This window comes from Sinocyclocheilus grahami, unplaced genomic scaffold (genome assembly GCF_001515645.1).
Source record: "Sinocyclocheilus grahami isolate Dianchi unplaced genomic scaffold, SAMN03320097.WGS_v1.1 scaffold406.1, whole genome shotgun sequence".
Lineage (NCBI taxonomy): Eukaryota > Metazoa > Chordata > Actinopteri > Cypriniformes > Cyprinidae > Sinocyclocheilus > Sinocyclocheilus grahami.
This window is the reverse complement of record NW_015505585.1, coordinates 295226-314615: the sequence shown is the minus strand read 5'-3', so window position 1 is coordinate 314615 and position 19390 is coordinate 295226. Positions and strand designations below refer to the sequence as shown.

Sequence of the window (19390 nt, the reverse complement as noted above, 5' to 3'; positions counted from 1 at the left end):
GAAACTGTAATTTAATCTCTTCAGTCAATCAGAAATCATAAGTAGAAGTATAATATTAAACACCTTTAATAAACTATGATTTTCTATGTTTAGATGTTCAACGTAAAATGAGATAAAAGAAAATCCATTTGTTTAATATCCAGTGCTACACATATATACTATACCTATGATGAAAATTACAGGCCTCTCTCATATTTTTTAAGTGGGAGAACTTGCACAATTGGTGGCTGACTAAATACTTTTTTTTTTCCCCCCACTGTATATACTCTTCATTGTCCTCTTCTCGCAAAATATATAGTCCCGCAATCACTCTTAAAATTATGAGGTCACCTTAACTCAACAAAAGCTCAATTTGTTAGATGAAACCATTCATGCTTTTGATTTAGATGGGATGATGTTGGAAAAGGACATCCTTACATAATTTGGCTGTCTTGGCAACCAGCGCTGTCAATCCTGACAGCTCTGAGTGAGACATGCTTTAATGAACAGACACAGGGGTTATGCTCTTCAAAGTTAGGACTGAAATATCAGCTCCCTTTGAAAAAGACAAACTTTTGAGTTACAATATGTACAGACCAGTAGGCTAGTCCAATAAATTAGACAATATTTTGAAACAGCAGTGTTTTAACAGCAGTGATAGTTCCCCCTTGTGCCAGAATTTTGAGTAAAGATTGGATTAATTAAATGTATCCTTTTTGTGGGATATATATATAATATTAAAGTCAATAGTGTTTTAATTTATAGTAAAATATGAGGACAATGTATAAGCTATTTATCAGTCAATGTCTGCTGTTAACTGTATCTAAAACCATAATAATAATTTCTGCACTTTTCCTTCATCACAATATACTCAGATTAAACATAAGCAAGAATTAGCATAATAACTGTTGAAATCACAGTTATTGAGTATTCAACCCCTCTAACCTTTGAAAATGCAGGAATTCAAAGGAAAACGTATCTGTGCATCAGTTGTAGTTTCATGGTTTATGTGAGCACCGACCATCCATCTGGTCAGGTCTGAAAAGCATGCTTGAACCATTCCTTTTAGTACTTTAAAATACCTGTGGACAGATGGGTCACTGGACCAGTTAAGCTGTTTCATATATGGTTTATTCTTGTCACAAGCCAAAAGGCCATTCGCATCCACAGGAAATACCTGGCTTTACTAATGGGAGGCCTCCTTTTTAAGTTTTGACGGACCCTTGTAAATGTTATGGCCTTCCAATATCTGGTGGTGAGACTTGTGGTGGTTTCTGAAAATGGTTACAGGGAGCCCTACTATGAATTCTCATAGTAACTATCTGAGATTAATTCACTGTTTAATTTAGTTTTTAGTGTTTTACTTTTAATTATTTAAAAGTAATATTGAATTTTAATATCGGTCCTTTTTCAGTTAACATAGATGAGGTTTTGCGTTGGAAGCATAATAGAAATTGTAAAAACATTCAGTAATGGTTTGCATTTTATGGCATAATTTTCAGCATTTATGTCTTTTTAGCTACATAAATGAGCCTGCCCCCAAAATGATTTCTGAATTAGTCAGAATCACGATCATGTCGCCTCCTCATTGTTTGAATGCATGTTTTTAAATGAATGTCAAAGAGAACAGTGATAAAGCAAACTGAGCAACATGATTTTCCACTGCACATTATAAAAAGTCAACATAAGTTGGATAGAACCTCTTTAATGTTTTGTAATATTTGCATGATTTGTCTCAGCCTGTTGGAAAAGGGACTAGGCATGACATTAAAACATGTTACAATGGAGAATTGTTAAAGGGAAATGCTTAGTTGGGGTCACATTTTGCACAAAGCTACTTAAAACGTGATTAGACAAGAAGGCCTCATTCACAGACGCAGTTATAACTGCAACATGCTCATGATGGCTTGGCTGGGCTTTAAAATCATTGTGTTTTGAGCACATCAGGGCTAATTTGAAGTGTTAACTGTATTGATATTTACTTTGAAAGCTGAAGCTCGCGATTATGGTAAGAGGCGTTACATTTCCGACGCGTGCTTGTGGTGTTCGGCCAATCACAATGCACTGGGTCAGCTGGCCAATCAGAGCAGACTGCGCTTGTCAAAGGAGGGGGCTTTGTTGAAAACAACGTGTTTGAGAGAGGCGGGGCATAGAGGACCTACAATAATGTACAGTATTTGAAACATAATGTGTTTTTTTAACATTAAAGCATGTCAACATATTCTGTTACACCAAATACACAAAATAATGATCTTTAAAATAGCATCAAACGACCCCTTTAAACTTTAAAATGACATTTTCAGCTGGACTTTATGATCTTGGTGTGTCTTTTTAATGTTGGTATTGAAAATATTGTATGTGGTGTGTCATTTTGATCTTTGTGGTTTTGACCATGTAAAAATTACTCTGTGAGGCTCAACTTTAAAATACATGCTCTGACATCAGTGGGAATTTGAAGTCATTAAAATAACTTGTGAAAAGGAATGGTGCGAAGCCCATGAACTGAACGACTAACCAAAGAGGATTTTAAGGGAAATGTGTGCAAGAATTAGTCTTAATTCTCGCTTACTGGTCACTAATAAGATTTGTTTCTATTTCATAATCTTTTTGCCAGCCATATTTCCAGGACAAAATGCTCTAAACTGGATGACCTCTCACCTCCACATGGATGCTAAAAGAACATCAGGTACATTAGTGGTCTCTTATGGTCATCAAGTCTGCATTAATTAGACCATAAATACAGTAAAAACAGTAATATTGTGAAACATTATTACAATTTTGAATAACCAATTTCTATTTTAATATATTTAAATTTTTATTTATTCCTGTGATGGCAAAGCTGAATTTTTCAGTGTCACATGATCCTTCAGAAATCATTCTAATCTGTTGATTTGGTGTTCAAGAAACATTTCTTATTATCATCAATGTAGAAAACAGGTGTTCTGCTTAATATTTTTGTGGAAACTGTGATACAACTTTTTCAGAATTCTTTGATCAATAGAAAATGCAAAAGAACAGCATTTGAAATATATTCTTTTTTTTTTTACCTTATAAATGTCACTTTTGACAAGTCTTACTGACCCCAAACTCTTAAACGGCAGTGTTATATTTAAATATTACAACCGTTTTTGATTCAAACACTTTCTTTGACAACATCAGCATTGTTCTTCAGGTCTGTGTTGATTCCTTTAAGGAGTCAGTGGTCAAAATCATTAATAATTCTCTGTTGATAAGTAACTGAAAGTGTAGTACTATTTGTGATGTCTCATGTACTCACCTATAAAGACGTTGCCATGCTGAATTAGTTTGAGAGGGCTGTATACCATAGTCTCAATCTCAAAGACTGTGGGCAGTGACTGACAACTTTGCCCAGTCCTTACCACTGTCTCTGGGCACCAGTGATACAGAAGGCCGTAAAATATTAATCAAAACTGTCCGATCAATAACTTCTCAAAGGCTAATAAGTGCTGTCATATTTTTGTGATATGTGGAGCCCTCCATCATTTAGAGCGTGTCGAGATTTATCGAAAATCCATTGTGAGGACGAGAGCATGAGGTAATGCAGCACTTAGTAAATGAAGTAAAACCAAAGTCTACTATTAAAATTTATGATTTGTATTTAATTCACAGAAGTCGCATCACGTCTGTTGATTTGAACTCTTTCAACCTGGTCTGCTTACCTCTCCACCGGCATCCATCTGATTTGAATTGCGCATGTTTTATTCACTTGCGGTGTATTTCACTCTTGGTCCTGTCATCATGAAACAAACTGTGAATGCAGTTATGTCATTTTCTGTCCATTAGTGTCTTATACCATATCATATGGAACAGAAATGGAGGCTTAACTTTGGCTCAGGGCCTGGCCTTGCTGTCCATTATATTGCTTACGAATAGCCCTATAGCTCTGATGCTATAAACTTAATATATTATCAATATTAAATACAGTATAAAATTACATCTCTTGGAATTTGGACCAGTTTTTAGCATTTTTGTTTAATCTGTTATTTTATTAGTCTGCTGCACTATTACTATTACTAGTTATTATACTATTTCACAAGAGATTGGTTAGGGGCGGCGCCAGAGAATTTTGAATGCAGGTGCTGAGGGGGCACTAGATCTTTGAAAGGGGGAGCTGGGCAATTACTAATAATAATACTAATAATTAACAAAAAAATGTGTGGGGGTGCTATGGGGAAGCTTTGGTCTTTCTTGGGGGTGCTGAAGCACCTGCTAGCCCCTCCCTAGCGCTGCCCATTCCTATTGATTAATAAGTATTGATTTTATTTTACGCTATTCTGTTCTTAAGTAAAAGAAACAGTCATAGTGAACCTGATTAATATCGCCCAGACAGATGTAATATTTAACTTTTTTATGGATCTTGATAATTATCCACAATAACCTGCTCCAGCCCCTCAGTCATATAACTTGATCCATCACTCATTTGAAGTGTCTCATAACACTTGCTCATAGTTCATCTGCACCCATATCACAGGGCCATTTAGGTGTCTGGCATTTTTGGGTCACCTTGTGGATGTGAACCAATTCGGATCAGGAGAAGTAATCAAAAACAACAGCCTATCAAGCATAGGAGCTTTATAGCATGGGTGGCGTTACCTTCACAAGCAGTGTAAGCCAAGATACGCTACCGTTCAGAAGTTTGGTGTCAAGATTATTTTTATTCTTTTTTTTTTTTATTAATACTTTAATTCAGCAAGGATGCGTCAAATTGAACACAAGTGACAGTAATGTTATATATAATGGTACAAAATAAAAAAAATCTAATAAATGCTGTTCTTTTGAACTTTCTGTTAATCAAAGAATCCTGAAAAAAATTATATTTTCCACAAAAATATTGATAGTGAGCACAGCATTGATAATAATAAGAAATGTTTCTTGAGCATCAAATCAGCATGAAAGGATCATTAGACACCGAAGACTGGAGTAATGATGCTGAAAATTCAGCTTTGGCATCACAGGAATAAATTGCATTTTAAATTACAATAGAACTAGAATAACAGAAAACTATAGAAATAGAATAATAGAAACAATTATTTTAAATGGTAAAAATATTTCACAATATTACTGTTTTACTGGATTTTTGAGCATAATAAACTTAAAAAACATTACAAAATCTTACTGACCTCAAACTGTTAAACAATAGTGTAAACCTCTTTGATCTACATAGCGTATCTTTGACATGCTTTTTATTTATTACAGTCTGGCAATGGTAAAATGAACAGACAGAAAAAAGAATGTGAGGATTAGGTGTTTCTCTCTTAGATCTGCTGTCTGTCATCGCCAGGTTAACTTCTTTATGAATCAGTCTCCCCGGGCTGTTTTCAGAGCAGAGAGGAGAGCATGTATAATTAAGCTTGTACCACTTTTTAAAGGAACCTTTTACCATGTTAACAAGGTCATTTTCATTACTTTGCCATTTTGGTATATCTAGCCAACAGAAACATTTTTGCAAATAGCAGGTGTCACAATGCAGCAGCCGTGTGAGTTTTCAGTGCATCTGAATTCCCACCACTGGGAATGCTATCACTGAGCATGTCAGATTAATAAATATTTGACTATGCTTAATTTTCTTAGTCATGCCAATAACTATTTGTCATCAATGATGCAGAAGAAACCAGGTCACAGGGAGTATAAAGATGATTTATCACAAAGTAACAGTCAGTCCTGTTTTAATGGTTCCTTGGCCTCGTGCAAGACAAGAAAGCATTGATCTGGCTTTTACGACAAGTTAACCTCTCGGGAATGAGTGTTAATAGATTTTGAAACAACTATTAATAGCAAATAAAACATTTATGGCCACAGTATTTTATGCACAGAGTAAAAATCAATCGATCTTTAATGAAATTAAGCTTGTGCAACTATTAACAGCCGTTTCAGAGACTGATTATTGTGATTAGGATTTGCCTGAGTGCTTGCTGACTCAAATGTGAAAAAGGTTGCGATGCCGTTTCAAAATTACCCTGGTATAAAAGAGAAAGAGGGAGCAAGAGAATAGTCAGTTGCAGATTGTTGCATCTGGTGTTGGCCTCTCGTCACTAAAATGCCAGTCCTCACGGTTGCTATGCCGCTGTATCAAAGTGGAGGATGGCGCATGGGAAGGTTTGTGGGAATGCAAAGCTGCACAGCAAACAGAGGGTCACCCAGCCGGATTCAAACAAACTCGTCTAGCACTCCTATTCAGTCAAAAGTTCAATCAGTCACCATGGAAACCTTCTCTTCTAATGAGTTACAAATGTTTCAGTTTATGTTGATTGAATTGTTTTAGCAGTCAAGGATGTTTATTGGAGTCACTGGGTTTTGAACTGGCTGTGATGGATAAGCTTTTTACATTGTTCTTGAATTTTTAGCATTTGTAATATTAGAGAAGTTTCTTTCTTTCTTTCTCTATACAGAAAAAGGCTTGTTTAAATTCTAACTACACAAAAAATTTTTGTGTAGAAACCATTTTCACTCAGAAATTGTAGTAAATTTCACAAATAATTACAAAAAAAATTATATTAAATGTAAAATCTTGATCTAGAAAGATTGAAATAGTATTTCTTGTATAACATACACCACCAATAATCTTTATTTACAACCTCAAAATAATAATAGTGTATCCATTTTGTAAGTTGATTATATGTGTTGTACATTTTTCAAGTATACATGTACAGTCTTTCTATTTCAAAATTCCACACTTAATTCAATGTGTTACTTGCCATTTCTTGGTAATTATTTGTGAAATTTAATAGCAAATTCTGAGTCAAAATAGTTTCATAGCTTTTTTTCCAAGTAAATCCTACACCAAATTGTTTTTAGTGTAGTGTTTGTTGAAATATGTATGTTGTTTAAGCTCATATCTTGACAAACCATTTAAGGTCTTCCAGTTTGTGTTGACATCTACATTTTGGTTCCATCTTGGAAATATTATCCTTATTGAACATTTAGTCAGATTTCGCCCCTGTCAAAAACTGTTAAAAAATCACTCTGCTCATTTAACCCAGAATTCCTTCCTTGGTGGCTTGTCTGTCACCAATTATATCTCTCTGTTTATTCTTTGACAAGTTAATTCACATGCATGTGGACCGACTGTGAAGGCTTGTGGATCTTTCCCATCACACTTAAAACACAGCCGACCACCCTCTCCTCTCTCAAGTAGGCTTTTCACAGAGGCTTTAGGAAACTGTTTAAGGTATTTGCCCTTTTTTCATCTATTCAACTGCAGCAGGCAAATCCTGGGAGGCAGAACCTGTTGATATCCCATAAGGGGCTTATATGACTCATCGTAGCCTAGATGCAACATGCTTGTTATTTGAACAGCTGCATCTCCACTCCACACTTTTATCAGGCCCATTGTGATCCTGCCATCCTGCACTTTTCCTCCTTGTTCTGAAAGCTCTTGACAAACCTTCCAAAAATTGGTCATAGAACAGACGGCTAGACAGTTTTTTGGGTGGAGGTGCTTCTCATTGCGTTCCAGTTTTTCGAGATGAAGATCTGGTGTTGGTGGACTTCACTGAGCATTATTCCACTGAAAATCACTTGCACTGAGCTGTTTTTCAAGGTTAATGATCTAGTGTTTTTACATTAACATTTCAGATGTGTACATTTGAAAATTATAATGTTGAAAGACTGCAGTTCCCCACAGAGAACAGCTTTTCCCCCCCTTTTTTGTTTCCACAGGGCAGCTTGATGGATGATACACACACACGTACCTCCTCACACCTCATCTGGCTGAATGCATTCCTTATGCAATTAGTCCTTCTGAAGTTGCTTATTAGTTGGATCTCTTCTTTGTGTATAAGTCCTTTCACTGAACTGTCACAGCTACTGGACAAGCCTCTCCAATCCACAGCCATTTACAAATGAATGGAGCACCATGCAATCCAAACAGAGCACATCCTTTTCCTGCTCTTTCACATCTTTGGTGAAAAGCAGGGGGGAAAACTCAATTTGTATTTGCTCAGACCATAAACAAACATCGGTCAGTTCAAATGAGGCATTCAGAGCCTGAAGAAAGGTCAGAGAGAAAGGGGAGGGAGAGATAGAGGAGGGATTGAAGGAGGTGCAGAATGGAACTCTCCCACTGCCAATTCAAAAGCTCAGGGCTTTTATGAGCTTGTCAGACTGACGATGTAGAGAAACAAGTCAATGTGAGGGCGGAGGACAGCACACCTTCTACAGGTACCTGCAATGTGACTGTAAACTAACCAACACCTTTAGTGACAGCCGAGGCCACGGTGAAATCACCTTTCCCGCATGAAACCTAGAGCAGCATGTGGTATTGGAAAGCTTATGACAAACTGAGATTTTCTTCAAAGAGAACCCAATAAAAGCCCTCAGATAACTTCAAGTTCTTCAGAAGAGCATTAAATAGCATGCACTGTTCAATAGATGACTATGGTGACTATGGCTATATAAAACAATTTTTTTTTTAAAAAGTCCAAGTTGGAAAAAAGAGAAAAAAATCGAGGATTGGTAACTCATTATTATGACATAAAAAGTCATAATTATGACATACTAAGTCATTATTATGAGATAAGTCTAATTAGGGATCATAATTATTTAGACAAAAATAATTATGACAAAAAGTTTAGTGTTTACTTTTTGTCATAAGTTTATTTACCAGGTAATTTTTAGGTCATAATTATTATTTACCAGTACATCTATCTATTTATCTGTATGTCTGTCTCTCTGTCTGTCTGTCTGTCTGTCTATCTATCTACAGTGAGTATAGAAAAGAATCACCAACCTTTAAAATAATACAATTTTGTTGCTTTGCAGCCTGAAATGAAGATGGACACAGTTTTTGTTTTATCCAGCTGTATTTACTCAGTGCAACTTATAACATCCAAGTGAAAGATAAAACACCAACATGTCAGAAAAAATAAAATAAAATAAACAGAATCATTTGGAAAAAGGATAACCCCCTCCTAAAAATGACTTGTAAACTCAATCAGGTGTAGCTAATCACCTTCTCAATGGCACACAAAGCCATTTGACTTTCAACTGTGATCAGCTGTGGTCATTTTGATTATCTCAGCATGAAAAGAGCTTTCCTGGAGCGTCTCAGTACTTGGGAGTGCAAATGAAGCAAACAATCAACTATGGGTGGTAAGGCACTGTCAAAAGATCTCTGGGATAAAGTTGTGGACAGCCACAAGTCAGGAGATGGATACAAAGAAATTCAAAGGCTTTATCAATGCCTAGAAGCACAGTGAAGTCTATTATTAAGAAGTGGAAGGTATTTGGTACAACACAGATCCTCCCTGGATCAGGACGCCGCTTCACACTGCATGAAAGAGCCAGGAGAAAACTGGCCAAAGAGGCGACCAAGAGGCCTACAGCAACTCTGAAGCAGCTGCAGGAATTTATGACAAAGAGTGGTCATTGTGTGCATGTGACAACAATATCACAGAATTCTCCACAAATGTGGCTTGTATGGGAGGGTTGCAAGAAAAAATCCACTCCTCAAGAAAGGTCACATGCAGTCACGACTGAGCTTTGCCAAAACACACCTTGAAGATTCTGAGGCAGATGAGACTAAAATTGATTATTTGGCCTTAACACCAAACAATATGTCTGGCCGAAATCCAATACGGCTCACCATCCAAATAACAGCATTCCTACAGTAAACCATGGAGGTGGTGAAATCCTATTATGGGGTGTTTCTCTGCAGCGGGGACTGGAGCACTTGTCAGGATAGAAGGAAAAATGGATGGGGCAAAATACAGTCAAACTCTTGAGGAAAATCTGCTGCCCTCTGCCAGAAAGTTGTCAATAGGAAGACGGCTTACCTTCCAACATGACAATGACCCAAAGCACACAGCAAAACTGAGCACACTGTAGTTGAAGGAGAAAAAGGTGAATATCCTTGCATGGCCTAGTCAGAGCTCAGACTGAAAATCTGTGGAGTGACTTGAAGACTGCAGTCCACAAACGATCACCATCAACTTGAACTGAACTTGAGCAGTTCTGAAAAGAAGAGTGGGCAAATATTGCAAAGTCTAGATGTGCAAAGTTAGTAGAGACAGAGACATATCCCAACAGACTAAAGACTGTAATTAAAGCAAAAGGTGGTTCAACAAAATACTGGTGATCCTTTTTCCAACTCAGTGATTCGGTTTATTTATTATTTTTATCCTGACATGTTGGTATTCTATCTTTCACTTGGATGTTATAAGTTACACTGAGTAAATACAGCTGGATAAAACAAAAACTGTGTCCGTCTTCATTTCAGGCTGCAAAGCATCAACATGTGATTATTTCAAAAGTTTATCTGTCTGTCTGTCTAATTTGACTATATTAATGTTCACAATATTGAACATCGTTGTGTTTAATAATTATTAAACAATTTATTAATCTGTTTAATCTTGGATGTATTAGTCTATCCGTCTTTGTTTTCATTTAAATTGGTTTAAATTTAAACGTTGCATAATTTTTGGCTTCAGATCAATAGTAAATTCATAGATGACTAAAAACTACTTTTCCCAAAACTCTCAGCAGTGCCTTGCTTGGATGACATCACTCTGCATGTTTGTCTAAGTGCTTGGGTTGAAGCAGTCAGTCCAGCAGCCGATGGCTGTCACAGTCTCCTGCCAAACACACTCCATATTCACAATGCAGTTTAATTAATGACATCACTAAAAGGTCTGGTGCAATGAAGTTTGCATCTAGTTCAATTTCCTAAGTGCCTCTGTATCCCTTTCTAAGCAACAGCAATACAAAGTGAGACAGCCATCAATAATGGACCTCCAAAAGAGGGGGCCAGCTTCAGCGAGCGGCACCAAAGTCAGGAGACAGGATTGTCAAAATGAAAAGATCCCTAAATTTGTATAGGATCCTTGTGATTGTACTCTTTGATGATTTTGTAAATTTTGAACTGTCTTAACAGGTAACAGGTTTACACACAGATGAAACCAAATAGATGTTTTTTATCAATTCATGCTGATAGATCCCTTGATCTGTGACTCCAGACGACTAATGGAAAACTGTGAGTTGTGTCTTGTAAGCTCTCTGGAAGGAACATGCTTGTAGTGACTTGTCAAGTGAAGATAAAAGGGGATTCCTGTGGAACACCACAAGATCTTGTGTATAGTTGATTAATCCATTTCATTCAGTCACAGCTGCAGCCTTTTCATGAATTCTATCTCATTCTGTGCACAAAGGTTATGCGTATTTTGATGTATGGCCGCCGTGTAATTGACTGATAAAATACACATAAAGATATGGTTTGTGCACATAAACTGTATTATCCTTGTGAAATGCTGTGTTGGGGCACAAAACAGAAATTAGTCATCAGCTGTTCATTTGTTTAAACCTGAAAAGTGAAGGTATGTTTTCATGAACATGTCAAAACGGAACAAAAATGAAAATGAAAATGAAGAAAACTGAATCCTATTCCTTCCATTTCCTCTGTGGGATAAAAAGCGAACAGTAATTCAACCTCATTAGTCTTTCAAAGAGCAGAGCAGAGTTTAATCTTGACTCTCAGAGATGTGAGTCCCATATATGTGAATGTGGCTGTACAGTTAAATTAATGCATGTATCTGAGGCTGTCTATTAACAGCAGGACTTCTCTCATTTCTTCCTGCAGCAAGTGAATGAGCACAAAATCTTGAATAAGGACAAAGAGAATCATTCATAAAGTTTATATTGTTTAATACAACCTTAATGTACAATTTGTATTGTCAACACTTTAAATTGCAAGAAAAGCATATACATCACCATTCAAAAGTTTGGGGTCAGTATTTTTTTAAAGGAAAGTATTACTTTCATTGTTGCATTAAATTGTTCAATGACAATAAAGGCAAATGTTACAAAAGATTCAAACACATGCTATTTATCAAGGAAAAAAGTATCACAGTTTCTGCAAAAATAATTAAGCAGCACAACGGTTTTCAACATTGATAACAATGAATTCTGAAGGACCATGTGACACTGAAGCCTGAGTAATGGCTGCTGTAAATTCAGCTTTTCCATCACAGGCATACATTACATGAAGTAATTACAATTCGATATATTAAAATAGAAAAAGTTATTTTAAATGGCAATAATATTTCACAGTATTACTGTTTTTGTTTTTATTTGTTCAGGTTGTCACTTGTAATTGATTTTCAGGGGCATTGAGGGCATGTTTTCTATTAACAATATGTAGAAAAATTATCCTTTCATGTCTTTATTATCAATCCTGTCAATATTATGAATTTAACACACATTCTCAGAAATTATATTGGGAATTGTTTACTTTTTACTAATAAACAAATTTTTAAAAATGACTTATTTTTCGACAACTTTCATCAGCTTTAATAAAACTTGTAACAATAAGTGAAGAAGCCACAGATGCATAAGCCTCTCTGGTCATACTGTCTACCAGAATGTGCTGGAAAAGGAGACCAGCCAAGCTTGGGTGTGCAGTGATTTATAAATGTGATTATCTGCCAGACTGATGTCTGAAGTCTTGTGAAGCCCTCAAGTGGTGAGGTGAGGTAGCGTAGGTGTTAAGGTGTAAATGACTTTAAAGCCAGTGAAACTCACCTCTGACCTCTGCCATGCAATAAACACTTAAGATTAGACATCGCTCCTTTAGAGCCAGTGACCCTATGTGTGATGACATTCCTCCAAATAATCTATAATATGTAAATATCACTCATCAAGCAACACATTTTCTCTTGATTTTACATTTGAAGGCATTGAACCCTGTTCACAGTGATGAGTCTTTTTTTCACAGGCCTCTCCCTCCCTGATGAAGCACTTAGCCCACTTCTGTTTATAGCAGCAAGAGCAGCATGATCGATTATTCAACCTGACTCTGGTTCTGCCTTCTCATGAACTGTTATTCAATAACCATGGATAAAATTAGACATTACCATCCTGAGGGGACAAATGGGACAGAGTGAGGGAGAGAAATTGTAGAATGTATGGCTGTGATCTAACAGGTCAAGGTTTCCCTGTTGTTTTAAGGCTCAACTTGACAAACTTCTGCATCCCGCACAGCAGGACCGCAGTACCTGGATGTGTAAGTAACATGAAGCAGAACTTCCTCTATTTCATCCCTCATTACTGAAACAGCTACGAGAGAGAAAAAAGAACAGACATAAAAGAGACTGGAGTTAATAATTTACGTACCACTGCTGCACCCGTCTTATCATGCCCATTTATCAGTATAAATTACGCATTCCCATTGCCAAAATGACAACTGCATTGTCAGCTAGCCAGTTTGTTTTACTTTAGGCTATCGATGCAAAAATTGGCATTAACTGTTGGAACACTGAGATGATTAACTTCTGATAGTATCCTAATAGTATCTCTCTGGCACCTCATACCCGGATTAATGCCAAAAGGAACTTCCCATTCATATTTTATATTTGAAGGATAGCCACTGTCTATCTGCATATGGACTCTAACTGATGGGTCTGGAAAGGGCACTTGCTGCTGAACTGCTAACAGGCTTAGCTTAATGAGAAACAGATGAATGTCAGTGACAAGGCTTAAGACCAGCACCTGTTTATATCAGAGCCACACATTACAAATGTCATTTTTTGAATCTGGCACTAATAATCTTCAACTCTATTAATGTTAGGTTAATATGCAAGTCTTTCTATTTATGCATTTTTTTATTTTTAAATATTTTAATTGATTCATTAATGTAATTAGCCTATGTTTATTTCATTCTTGTTTTCACAATTATAAGAGTTGTTATTACTGACGCTGTGTTCTAGCCTATAACTCATCAACGATTGAAACTGCAGTGGACAGTCTGTAATTGAACTCTGTGCACCTGCGAAGCGTAATACAAAAACAAGCCAGCAGAGGGACCCAGTACGACGCCAAAGAATCACAAGATAAATAAAAAATAAATATAAGGATAACGTAATTTAATTGGTAGTTAGTAGCATGTGATATCAGCTCTCCGCCATGTAGCCTAATTATATCGTTTATACGTGCATGTGGTCACATCAGCGAACTTTCAGAAAATAAACTCTCGCGTTTTTTGTATAAATGCTTTAATCGGACCCCCAACTGCTCCCTGGGCGCCACAGCATAAATGACTGCCCACTGCTCTGGGTGTGTGTTCACGGTGTGTGTGTGTGTGTTCACTGCTGTGTGTGTGCACTTTGGATGGGTTAAATGCAGAGCACTAATTCCTAATATGGGTCACACCATATATGTCACTTCACTTCACTTTACAATATCTAGCATGTGTTGTTTAGCAAATGAGATATTTCAAGGTGTTGTGTGTACAATTTTTTTTTTTTTTCTTTCAACAGTTAAGCTTTTGGATGTGGAACCATTGAACCATTATTCTCTTCGTTTTGTACTTTGTAGATGGCCCCTATCCTGCGCCATTACATTATAAAATCTATGAGTTGCCATACATCAAGACAGAATAAGACACATAAACAACACTGTTCTCTTCTACATTTTTAAACAATTCAAACAAAACACGTATTTTGCCATTATTCTAAATTGTTAATGATCTATTGAAGTTTTTCAAGGCTAAATATATGTCTAATATCCAACGTCAAACCAAATTTGTCTCAGTGTCAGGAAGAAGGTATTAATGGAATGTATTAATATTGTTGGTGGTTGGCTAGCTTGTGGACATAGAGAAGCTTTAAAGAGAGAGTTCACCCAAACATGAACAGCCTGTATTAATTTACTCACCCTCATGTTCTTCCAAAAAAAAAAAAAATCCTTACTGTTGGGCCTTTCTAAAAAAAAGTTTATCACCCATAGATGTTAGTAAAAGTTTTAAATGGGCTATATCAAGGAGCTATAGATTGTGAGTATACTGTAAACAAGCAGTTATTTTATTTATTTATTTTTTTAGCCAATTCTGGCACAGCTGATTGCACACACTCTCACGGCGTCATCAAAATTGTATACTAAACAAAGCCTTATCAGCCTTGTACAGACTTTGCACTTTTGAGACAGTCCTTTATAAAGAGGGGTTGTGTTCAGCGTTTGTAGCCGCTGCTCTTTATGATGGACCTTATTCGAATTCCAAAAAATGAATAATGACTGATGTTACTGCACCCACTGTGTCTGGTGCTTTCCAGGTGTGATTCAGAGCTGGTGCTTGAGTAATAGAATTACTAGGTTACTGACAGCTGCTGTGCAAAGAATCTATATGGTCTTTCACATTTTATGTTAGTATTTTTGCTTTACTGTGAGTTCATTGCTTAACTCTTGGTTTACTCTCCTTCAGCAAACAAAAGGAACGTATACGATCGATATGGAAAAGAAGGCTTAACTCCAGGTGGAGGTGGAGGTAAATTGCATCCTACAGTGAATTTTAATGATACGGTGTTTGGTCCGAATTAATTCCTAATTTGGAATAAATATAAGTATATAAATAATATGACGGTATGCCAGTCTGTTATGTTTGAACCTTTCACTTTTTTCCTCATTTGGACAGGAGGAGGAAGAGGACACTTTAATAATGACCACTTTTTCACATTCCGCAATCCAGATGATGTTTTCAGGGAATTCTTTGGTGGACAAGATCCATTTGCAGAATTCTTTGGTGAGTTTGTATTTACCTCAGTGTTTTTTGTGTGCGTTCATTAGCAAAGTCGATTTTCACAGGCAATTCCATAGACCTTATGTGCCAGAGAAACAATCGCACAGCCATCTTTAGAATTTTGTCTTTGAAGTTCTGTTTTTGTTGTAACTTTTATCATGAGCTTTGTAATGTTTGAAGTGGATGTCATAACAAATGTCAGTAGATCGGGAAGATTTTAAAATGAGGGGTTCATTCATAAATCTGTAAGGTCTTATCTTCATGCTGTGGAAATACAATCCGGAAGACAGAAGACGACAAGCACAACACTGAAAATGGGCGGAGCTACATAAGGTCTTTAAATGCTACATTCTTTACATTTTTAGGTGGAGATCCATTTGACAATGACTTCTTTGGTGGCGGTCGACGTCACCACCACCACCACCAGCGGGGCATGAGCAGGAGCCGGACAGGAGGCTCCTTCTTTGGGGGCTTTGGGGGATTCCCTCCTTTTGGAGCAGGATTTTCATCTTTTGATGCAGGTCAGATGTTACAAATATGTTTGTGCTTCAGATCAAACTCTTTTCAATTGATGTAAAAGTGCAAACACAAACTGCTCAAAATAAAGTCCAAAACTGACCAAAAAAAATTCTAAAACTTGTATTAGAAGTCAAACGTCAGGGTGTATATCTTTTTATAGGTGTAAGGCTGTATAAATTTACATCGATGTGCAACTCATGGATTAGAAAACTTTTGAAAATGTTTTTTTAGTGCCATAGTATTTCTATCTTTCTTTACTTATTTTATTTTTTTTTTTTTTATTTCATTAGGTTTCTCTCCCTTTGGGCATATGGGAGGAGGTGGATTTACTTCTTTCTCTTCATCTTCATTTGGTGGAGGGGGAGGGGGAGGCGGCGGCGGCGGTGGTGGTGGTGGTGGTGGAGGTGGAGGTGGAGGTGGAGGTGGAGGTGGAGGTGGAAGCATGGGCAGCTTCCGCTCTGTGTCAACCTCCACTAAATTCATCAATGGCAGGAAAATCACTACAAAAAGGTAGACATCTTTCCAGAGTTGTAAATGATCTATTTTATTTTTAACATATTTTTTGCGGGTCTGGTATCATCTGCTTCTAGTTATTTTTAGCTGTACAGAACAGCTCATTATGCTACTTGATACTGCAAACTGGTATTTTTTTTATCATATAGTTTATTATTACACTATGTATTGCAATCATTTTTCACCATTTACTGCACTTTGATTTTCTTCTAATTATCTACCTATAGCATCTAATGAATCAGAAGTCTCACACATTCACATGAAATAGCTTACTTACATGTTGCAAAATAAGGTGGGATAGGTTTGAGATATAAAAGCAACGTCAAACCAACTATATAAGCAACGTAGCCTGAAACAACATTTTCCTGTAAGTCATAGATGTGCTGTTGTTTCCATAGAATCATCGAGAATGGCCAGGAACGTGTAGAAGTGGAAGAAGATGGACAGTTAAAATCTATAACCGTAAATGGTAAGGAACAACTGCTGCGATTGGAACACAATTAAGATAATGGAGCCCTTTCAGCACAAACCTGAGCTCAAGCAATGTTAGTACTGTCGTTCAGATGTCTGTACATTGCGTTTTTGTTTTGTTTTTTTTGCTGTTTCTTTTTCTTTCCTTTTTTCATTTTTAGACTGTTGTTTCTGAACAATTTATTGTTTATATATTTATAAATGGGTACTGTCAGTATTTTGCACAGGATACGTGTAATTTTACTTGTATTTGGGACCATAATGTGAGATTAGTTTTTCTTTCCGCGAGCACTTTGTGTTGCAGTGTCCTCATGAATGCACATTGCATTTTGAATACTGCTTTGGGCTGAAAGGAGAAAGAGGATTGTGCATTGTGCATGACTTTACCAACAGTGTGGAGTGTGGAATTGGAGTGCGTAGCTTAATGTTCAAACCTTATGGCAACTTGTCTAATTAATTTGTTAAACATATTTGTAAATGCTGGTAGAGTGCTAGATTCAATGTACTGATATGCAATTTTTATTCATTTTAATTAATGAAAATGTTTTAGTTTTTTTCCCCCTCATTGTTGCATGTAAGACAACAAATGTTGTTTCTAGTTGTAATGTTATTACTAAATAACCTGATGAGAATCGGAGTTAATAATATAACTGATTTATGACCGTTCACGGAACTTTGTGTACTTTGTAAAAAAAAATTGAACCTAAATAAATGAGTTTCATCCTTTTTGGGGATGTGGCAGCTCTGCAGTCTATGTAGTTTTGCTTTAACTGAGAGTCATCTTTGATTTTCTTTCAAATCCAATCATTACAGGAGCGTTGTTGCAGCTTGTTTGCTTCAACTAACAATGCTCTACTCTTTTATACCAAAATATGTTTACTTTTTTTCTGCATCTTTTGGAGTTTAGAATGAGTAATATTTTTACCTCAACTCAGTTATGCTGAATTTATATTGATCATTATTAATGTTTGAAGTATATTCAAACTAGAGACCAAATACAGACAGTGAGCAGTTTCTCGCAAAGGGGTAACTTCCTTAATATGCCAGTTCCAAATAGTATGTGATGCTTTCAGATTAAAGTAGTAATATACATTCTGATTTTGAATGTGTGGATAAAATTTCTAACCATTTTCATGTAGATTAATAAGCAGTTATATAATGCAACACTGTCAAAGTTTATTAATGAAAGATATTAAAGTGGTCATGGAAGTGTCATTTTAAAAAAGCATTGTAAAGAGAAGGGTTTGATAAGTATGGTGTGTTTAAAAAAAAAAAAAAAAAAAAAAGTCTCATTTAATTTTGTTAAATTATGGATAGTTATCAATGAAAGGAATCGTGAATTTTGTTACGCATAACATTTGTTAGCTGTTGCCTTTTAATGTCCTTGATCAATGCCTTCCAGCTCTGCCAAATGAAGCTGGCTGCAGTGCTACCAGAATGCATGGCTAACTAAACTAACAAGCTTTGTGATTTTGTTTTATGCTCTCTAAATGCATCTCTATCTCTGGATGTCAGAGGTGTAGTATGCATAGCGCAGAATTATCATCATCAAAACAAGTTTGGGGAAACTGGTCTGGTAATATAAAGTAAAAGTGGTTTTGAAAACCATCTTTTTAAATTAAATGCATACATTAATACACTCATTAAAATAGTGCTCTCCCCCCTTCTAAACTAAACCACACCCCTCTCTCTAGGAAAAGCCCAGGAGATAGGCATGCTGGAGGGTCACAGACAGAGGAAGGAGCTCCCTGACTCCTCTTCCTCGTCCTCCTCCTCACATTCTGCAAGGCACTCAGCTCAGAGAGAGGAGCAAAATAAAACTACAGGCAAAGGTCAGAAGCCCATTTCATATTTCGTGTGAGATTCCTGCAGCTCGAGCATGATCCTTGTGATACTTAAAAGTTATGTATCTCAACAGAGCAAACTGGAGTCAAGAGGAAGAGAATGACGGTGAAGGGAGAGACCAAAAAGGCCAAAGAGTCCTAAATTTGTCTCTGCATCTAAACTCATAGGACTGATAGTCTGACATACCGTAGCTGTGGATATTCTGTGTTGAGGTTGGAAAAACTCGCTAGCAATTTTTGTTGTTGTTGTTTGTTATTTTTTTAGATGCAAAGGTCAAATTTATTATTTTAAGTTTTTTATGCCGATACTAATCGATAACAAATAGTAAATCATCTGCTCTGAAGAACTGTGACTGATACGTAAATAAAAAAAAAACAATGAAAATGAATAGTTTTAATGAGAATCTGTGCAAGCAAGCATTTCTCATTCACATGATCCACACAATTTATTAATAAACAAACACAACCAATGTACAATGATTTTCAGTAATAAAACAGGTCTTGCCTTTGGTTGAATTTATGGTCAAACTTTGTAACATTT

At 36.4% G+C, this 19390-nt stretch overlaps 1 protein-coding gene across 1 annotated transcript; it reads left to right on the top strand.

Annotated features, from left to right (window-relative positions):
• The first annotated feature begins 14996 nt into the window (after positions 1–14996).
• Positions 14997–19359, top strand: LOC107550691 (dnaJ homolog subfamily B member 6-like). The gene is made up of 8 exons (XM_016232039.1): positions 14997–15038; positions 15169–15250; positions 15398–15505; positions 15868–16023; positions 16312–16531; positions 16933–17003; positions 18700–18837; positions 18924–19359. The coding sequence occupies exons 1-8, from the start codon at positions 14997–14999 to the stop codon at positions 18989–18991; spliced, it is 885 nt and encodes a 294-aa protein (XP_016087525.1). The 3' UTR covers positions 18992–19359.
• The last annotated feature ends 31 nt before the right edge of the window (positions 19360–19390 follow it).